The 8,329-nt window shown below is 46.8% G+C and overlaps 1 protein-coding gene across 1 annotated transcript; it reads right to left on the bottom strand.

Annotated features, from left to right (window-relative positions):
* Window positions 1-5,625: 5,625 nt before the first annotated feature.
* LOC134403839 (superoxide dismutase [Cu-Zn]-like) lies at window positions 5,626-6,271 on the bottom strand. The gene has a single exon (XM_063134345.1). The coding sequence runs from the start codon at window positions 6,230-6,232 to the stop codon at window positions 5,753-5,755; it is 480 nt and encodes a 159-aa protein (XP_062990415.1). The 5' UTR covers window positions 6,233-6,271; the 3' UTR covers window positions 5,626-5,752.
* Window positions 6,272-8,329: the final 2,058 nt, after the last annotated feature.

The raw sequence follows: 8,329 nt of genomic DNA, 5'->3' as shown, positions 1-8,329 counted from the left end.
CGTGCGCCCCGAAAGATAAGCGTTTTTTTAAAAAAATTAAGCCTCTGTCCCCTCTTTCACCGCCCTCCCTCCCTCTCCCCCTCCCCCTTGTCGTGTTGTGCCAGCTCTCCCGTCCCTTGAAAAGCCCTCACTTGTCCTAATCAGGAAGCAAAGACCATGGTCACGAGACATGACTTTGAAAGACGGCATTGAATACAACGAAAGGTTGGGGCACATTGTTAGTTTTAAAACGATTTTAACAGAAAGTGGAACGGTTTTAAAAGTCAGAAGAAACGTAACAACAACAGCATCACGTGACTGCTGACGTCATCTCTGCCAACTTGTTACGTTTCATCTAGACAAGTGTAGACGGGCTCTTACTTGACTGACTAGCCATGGTTTTTATTGGCATTCTGTTTTGTTTTTTAACTTCTAATATGCTGCCTTATTCTTTTTATCTTTTATTGTTCACCACTCTGGAATCTGTTTAAATACAGAGTAGTATATAAATGTTGTAAAAAAGAAAAAACATAGGCAGGTAGCTTCCCTTACATTGTGCTGATGATTCCCTTTTGGCAACAATAGTTGAGTCTGGAACCAGTGGGCTTTCTTTCTGTCTTGGCAAATGAACAACATGGATTTCATGGAGCCTTTCCAACTCACTCTGACTCCCTGCACAAGACTTGGTTAAGCATTTATAGGTTTTTGCCTGTGAAATCGATGCACTGTCCTAATCTGCTTCCAGATGTTGGTAGGCGTGAGACCCAGGTCAACTCTGATTGCCCATTCAGGAAGGAACACGGCGTTCTGTTGCAGAAGGTCATCTTTTACATAGAAATAGACCTTGCTCCAGCAACTCTCTGCCAGAAAGTGAAAGCTTTTAAACCCGAGTATGCCAAGCCCCACCCAGAGCACAGCTGCAGGTCATCTAGAGTGACCACACGAAAAGGAGGACAGGGCTCGTGTATCTTTAGGAGTTGTATGTTGTTGTTTATTCGTTCAGTCGCTTCTGACTCTTCGTGACTTCATGGACCAGCCCACGCCAGAGCTTTCTGTCGGCCGTCGCTTGCCAGTGCCCAGTGGGGAGAACTGGAGAGTTGTGTATAGTGGCAGCAGCAACCAGAAGGGAGGGGAGTGCCACAGTTCCCCTGCTGAGCTGCCACCATCGCTGCCGTGCAAAGGTGGAAAATCTGCCACTTGCCTGACTCGCTGTAGACCAAATTGGGCCAACTGGCAGATGTTGGATCACAGTCCAGAGGCGGAGCTGGCAAAAACTCGCTGAGCTCCACCCTCCTCCAAACAGATTCCTCCAACATCCCTAAGAATGAGACAACAACATTTTAATCTATAACTCTGCAGGAGAGTGATCTCCTTCAGCTCTACTACCTGAATCCAATTTGAGGTCCTGTTGTTCCTTTTAAATTAGAATTAAAACACTGGGAAATCCTCCCACACACCTCCTACATCTCAGTTCTTTTAGCCCTCGGGATATGAAAGGCAGTAGCAAAGAATTAGGTTGACCCTATGAAAAGGAGGACAGGGCTCCTGTATCTTTAACAGTTGCATAGAAAAGGGAATTTCAGCAGGTGTCATTTGTATATATGGAGAACCTGGTGAAATTCCCTCTTCATCACCACAGTTAAAGCTGCAGGAGCTATACTAGAGTGACCAGATTTAAAAGAGGGCAGGGCACCTGCAGCTTTAACTGGTGTGATCAAGAGGGAATTTCACCAGGTTCCCCATATATACAAATGACACCTGCTGAAATTCCCTTTTCTATGCAACTGTTAAAGATACAGGAGCCCTGTCCTCCTTTTCATATGGTCACCCTAAAAGAATACACTTGAGGCGGGTGGAATGTGTAGAAAACTGGGGTTGTCATAAGAGCATAAGAAGAGACCTGCGGGATCAGCCGAAGGACCCATCTAGTCCAGTATTCTGTTCACACGGTGGCCAAAGATCTAGCTATTGCATGCTTCTGCGGAAGAAACAGGGGGATCTAAGGAGTCCCATTCTATAATTGCGGCCTCCCTCTCCCTCTCTGCCCACACCCCAGAGTTTATAGCCCCATATTCCAATGGAAGAAAGCAAACGCTCTATTTGACAGCGGCCCACTGAGTCATGTCAGTCCTGCTTCCATTAAATGTCAGCGAGGAGATTCTAGTTAGATCAAGAAAGGCCCATAAATGTGGCGTCGCCTCCATTACGTTAGATTTATTTCTGTGGCACCCCCGTTGCCTAAGGAGCAGCGAGATTGGGTAGCTCTGACTAATGCTACGCTTGTGAATTACTAAGAGACGAAATCACCTCCTTGTCAATCCGAAGCACTTTACGAACCCAGCACCTCGCTTTCCACCACCACCACCACCCCTGCATTTTCATCATCGGAATTGTAGTTTTAAGGCGGAGGGGAAGAAAGATACATTGCATTAAAAAAAATGAAAAGCTGTTACACTTTGCTGGTGCAGAACAGACTATCCACGTCACAGAATGGGCTCTCTTCGCTGTTTTTAGCATAATCGCCCTGAACTGTAACTACTCTTTTTATGTCATCTTTAGCTAAAGTTAGAGTTTGTCTTTGTTTGCTGCTGAAAAGTTAGAGAGCTATCATTTTCCTCTTTCAGCTTCGTTATCTTACTGTACCACTTTTATGAACAGCAAGGACTCAGCCTTTATTTATGTAAGGGAGACATGGGGCGTTGCTAGACGTACCGGGTGTTCCGTCGTTGAGGAGCGGTGAAAGCGGCTTTTCCCGTTCAGCCGTGACGCCTCATGATCCACACCTGCCTTCGATTTATGGCGGAAGTTTGCGCCGGTTGTGCTGCTGCCGCCGCGAGCACGGTTGCGCAGCCACACCGGCCTGATTGCCGCGGCTTTTTTTTTCGCTCGCTGCACGGTTTGCGCACGTCCGAAAGACCGCAAACTTGCGCAGCCGTCAGCGATGCCGCCGCCGGCCCTGGCGGCGGCAGCGGCGGCAGTGCCAGTGCCAGCTGAAGTGCTGCTGGTGCTGTTGAGGGTCAACATTGATGCGCTCACTTCCTGATGGGGGTCGTGGCGGGTGTCATATGACCCGAGGTCAATCGTCTGCATGGCCACTCTGTGCCTACATCTCCCATCATGCCTCTGAGGTGTCGGCGGCGATGACCGCCTCTGTGCCCTGTGCCCCATCCCAAGGAGCCAACCCACATCTGGCCGTAGCCATGGCAGCAGCCCACAAACAGCTCTGCCCTCTGCCAGCCTGGTACCCACACTAACAGGCAGCGTACAGCACCGCCATTATGCGGCCACGGTAGCTGCCCACCGCAAGGAGTCACCAGACACTTTTCCGGTCCTCCGTTCCTGCGCAAACTGTCACTGGGGAAATAAAAAAAAAAAGCCGCTCCGCCGCGCTGCCCCAGCTGCCGGACTGCGCGCAAATGGCGGAGGCGGCTTGACCGAAGCCGCTGACCACTCCCCCTTAGCACGCCTTTTCCTGACCAGTGCGGACCGCAGTGACCTCACATCCTCCCACACGTACTCCGAATTACCGCGGGACAGCAGGAAAAGGCGCACTACAACTCACTTTTTTAAAGTCGGGAGAAAGAGGCTTCACCGCGGGATAACGGCGGATCCTCGTGAACGTCATCTGGAAGCCTCGACGTGGCTGCGGAAGGTAACGCGCGCTACAGCCTCGTCTAGTAACGCCCATGGTAGCTTGTCGGATCTCCCCTTAAGGAAAAAGCCCCAAAACCAGTGCTGGCCCTACTGTGAGGCAGAGTGAAGCAGTAGCCTCAGGCGGAAGCTGCTGGGAAGCATCAGCAAGGTATACAGATCGGTGTGCCATGCAGCCTGCTGTGTGCTTCCTTAGTGAGCCTGGCTGCATTCAAGTGCAGTGGACAACGCTGTCCCATCACCTATGTTGAAGGGAGATTCAACTGCTGGTCCAGTTGGCTTTTGTAATGGAATGGGAGGGGGCGCCATCTTGTCCTTTGCCTCAGGCAGCAAAACGGTTTGGGCTGCCTCTGCCGAAAACCGTTCCAAATTGCACGTGTTTGTAAACTGATTCTCTGCTCTTCTAGCCATGATATCTTCTGTAGCAGGGCCTGTGGGTCAACTCCTCAGGCGGCCATGTTTTCTTCCTCTTTCCCCAATCACATTCCCATAACTGCCAGTACTTTGGTGGTTCCTCTGCCTTTGCAGGCTTTTTTCAAAAGAAATACCTCTCCTAAGGCTTAGTTATGAGCAGAAAGAGCTTTAAGGCAAAATATGCTGGTATTTTGGCCCTATTGCTTTGGTCTTTCACCTGCCCCTTTTCCCCCTCAGCGCCGCCCACCATGGGAATGTAGCCCAGAGAGCTTCCCTGAAATTGAATTCGGCCCACGGAAATGAGGTTCAATCAATTATTTATTATGGTTGCAGAACAGCAAAATCAATACAAAACATACCAAGGATAGATAAAAAGTGACAGAAAAACAAAATACAGCTCGGTGAAGTTCCTTCTCTCAGGAGGATTGCAACGTTGTTTTTCTAATTTGCATTGCGGTCATAAGAAACTTAGAGACCCTTTCAGTAATATGGGAGGACACATCCCTTAAACAAATTAATACCAAAGTTGTGGGGTTACATCCAGAAAAGGCTGTTAGTAATGGAAAGATTAGCTTCTTTCTCCGTTCCTCAGACACGTTCCAGTGCAAAACGACACGTTCCACAGATTCTATTGCTCCAAAGCCACAGGGACAGATCCGTTCATTCACCAGGATTTTACTAAATAGTCCTTACAGTAGTAGTTCAACACCCCCTATTCTGCAGCTCGCATCATGGTAAGAGTAGGGTGACCATATGGAAAGGAGGACAGGGCTCCTGTACCTTTAATGGTTGTATTGAAACGGGAATTTCAGCAGGTGTCATTTGTGTGCATGCAGCACCTGGTGAAATTCCCTTTTCATCCCAACAGTTGTATTTATTTATTTTATTTTATTTATTATTGCATTTATATCCTGCCTTTTTTCCTGTAAGGAACCCAAGGTAAGGAACCCAAGTACATAATCATCATCCTCTCTACTTTATCCTCACAACAACAACCCTGTGAGGTGGGTTGGGCTGAGAGTCTGTGACTGGCCCAAAGTCACCCAGTGGGTTTCCATGGCCAAGTGGGGACTAGAACCCGGACCTACCAACTCCCAGTCCAACACTCTAGCCACTACACCACACTGGCTCATCCCAACATTAAAATCTGCAGGAGCCCTGCCCTCTGTACTAGAGTGACCAGATACAAAAGAAGGCAGGGCTCCCACAGCTTAACTGTTGTGACGAAGAGGGATTTTCACCATACAAATGCATACAAATGACACGTGCTGAAATTCCCATTTTCCATGCAACTGTTAAAGATACAGGAGCCCTGTCCTCCTTTCCATAGGGTCACCCTCTAAGACAGCACATCTATGACTTCATCAGTTTTGACATGCACTCGACGTTTTGCTCTACAGTTCGGATCTCAGAATCTAACCCCACTCCAACCTGCGGTTAATAAGGCTGGATGACTAACCAGAATTATTCAAATTGCACTCATTTGCTCTTCACCATTTGACTCTTAACACTCACTGAAATTAATTTGTTTGAAGGAATAGATGGATTTGGGGCATTGGAGGTGGGGGTGGGGGATTAAATTCCATCTAACAGAGCCATAAGATTAAATGGTTGCTCTTTACACAACAAAGCCAGATCATTGATAACTGCACAGGTACATTTACATTCCACAGGTTGCTTTTGGTACACTATGCCAATCTTGAAGTATCTATGCCTTAGCTAGTCCAATCACACCACAAGCTAGACGTGCACCAGCATTTCCAGTCTTCAAGCTCTCTTCAGTTCCACCTTTCCCCAGATCATCTACTTTTTCATGAACCACCATAGTATGTCCAATAATTAAATGTGGTCCTGACAGAGAAATAATATGGTCCCGTATTGACACTTCTGCCACACCTGAATTATTTGCAGTCACATTTCCAAGATCACCAACATGCCTCTCTTTATCCTCTGGTCCACCATGGTTTTTGTGCTCAGGATTGAAGTGAGGGCCTGCACTGGTACATCCATTTGTATTGTCTCCAAATTCATGGCCATGGAACCCATGTTTCCCTGGAGCCAACCCTTCAATACGTCCTGAAAGAACTACTTCCCCACTACCCTCCTGCTCGAAGTGAATGACGCCCTTAACATTGCTCGTGGCGGCGGGGTCGGCGACCAGGATGTAAACGGCTTTCTGCACCGCCATCTTTCTCTCCTCAGCAAAGGTCCTCAAACGCAGGTCTCGCCTTCCAAGCGCTTGCGCCGGGTGGGGGATTAAAATTTAGCAGTAGGGGCAATACCTTCAGAAGGGCCAATTGAAATGTCAGGAACTATTGAGCAAGCTTTTGATTCCTCCAGAAAGTCAAATACAAAATGGTGTGAAAAACAGACAAATGGAGGGTGAGCTGGATATGATGGACAAGCCTCAAAGATGTCAGGACACAACACTTTAGATAGAGTGGAGAAGGTGTTGAGTAGGCTCAGGTAAGGCCGAGCTGGATGTAAAACAGGTTTCAGGTTGACAGGGTGACTATAGGAAAATGAGGACAGGGCTCCTGTATAGAAAAGGGAATTCCAGCAGGTGTCATTTGTATGCATGCAGCACCTGGAGAAATCCCCTCTTCATCACGACAGTTAAAGCTGCAGGAGTATAGCTAGAATGAGCTGATACCAAAGAGGGCAGGGCTCCTGCAGCTTTAACTGTTGTGATGAAGAGGGGATTTCTCCAGGTGCTGCATGCATACAAATGACACCTGTTGGAATTCCCTTTTCTACACAGGATCCCTGTCCTCCTTTCCATACGGTCACCCTAAAGTTGCATCAAAGCTTACTGGGACAAGGAAACACTATGGCTGTTCCTTATTTGAAAATATAAACACCAGCAGTTCTTAGGACATGCCTTGACTGCTGTGCAATACACATGAGCCACTTATAGGGCAGAAAACAGAAATAATAATAATTTTAAAAAATTGGTACTTCTTATATTACTAAAGTTGGAGATTAAGAAAAGTGTCAATAGAAGCCAAATTTGGGTAGTGTTACCTAGTGGGCAGATTTTTAAAATGATTGAAAAACTATACTTCCAGGAATAGTGACTGCATAATAGCTTGTACATCTTATTTTGTTTTGTTTTTTAGTTTTTGTTTTTTAATGCAATATTGTAGATCAGTGCTAACCAATTGCAGCCTGTGGTTGAATGGGGATCTGAACCCATTTCTCCCCAGCCCTAGTAAAAAAAAAATGCTGACTAAAACCTTCCCCACTCTTGTACCTTTCAGGTGTGTTGGGCTGCAATACCCATCATTCCCAGCAAGCATGGCCAAAGTTTCTAGGAAACTCAATTCATTCATTCCTCCCCCCCAAAAAAAACAATAAAACTATCGTGAAAATTGCTGCTATGTTCAGACAGAACACGAATGCCTGATGAAGGAGGCAGGTGATGTCATTGTTCCTGCTCATCAAAAAGTCCCCATGCTGTATCCTTGCAAGCCCTGGCCCTGCTACACCACTGACTCCAACACATCAAGAGGGCACCAGGGTGGTGAAGGCTGGGTGATCTTGATAGGCTGCAGCGCTGGGCTGAAAACAACACAATGACTTTTAATAGGGATCAATGCCAAGTTCTGCACCTAGGAAAAAGAAACCAGATGCACGGTTACAAGATGGGGGATACTTCGCTCAGCAATACTACAAGCGAGAAGGATCTCGGAATTGTTGTAGATCACAAAGGATGCAGACAAGCTGGAAGGGGTTCAGAGGAGGGCAACGAGGATGAACAGAGGTCTGGAAACAAAGCCCTATGAGGAGAGACTGAAAGAACTGGGAATGTTTAGCCTGGAGAAGAGAAGATTGAGGGGAGAAAGGATAGAACTCTTCAAATACTTAAAAGGTTGTCACACAGAAGAGGGCTAGGATCTCTTCTCGATCATCCCAGAGTGCAGGATATGGAATACTGGGCTAAAGTTACAGGAAGCCAGATTCCGGCTGGACATCAGAAAAAACTTCCTGACTGTTAGAGCAGTATGACAATGGAACCAATTCCCTAGGGAGATCAAACTTAAACTCCAAAGATAGCTGCAGTTAGCTATAGATCAAGACAATTTATGACAAAACCGGAAATGTGTTTAATAGCATTGGGCTCACTTTGCTTAATACAATTAGTCATGATTAGAGATAGCACAGTACTTTGAAAAGCTAGGAACTTCAGTGCTGTAAATTGAACAACTTGATTTGCTCATGCCTTATATATCCACTCATCACATAATATAAGCCATTGCTCACTAATGAGACTTTTCTTCAGACT

The sequence above is a fragment of the Elgaria multicarinata genome, chromosome 9 (assembly GCF_023053635.1).
Source record: "Elgaria multicarinata webbii isolate HBS135686 ecotype San Diego chromosome 9, rElgMul1.1.pri, whole genome shotgun sequence".
Taxonomy (NCBI): Eukaryota; Metazoa; Chordata; class Lepidosauria; order Squamata; family Anguidae; genus Elgaria; species Elgaria multicarinata.
This window is presented reverse-complemented; position numbering and strand designations above follow the sequence as displayed.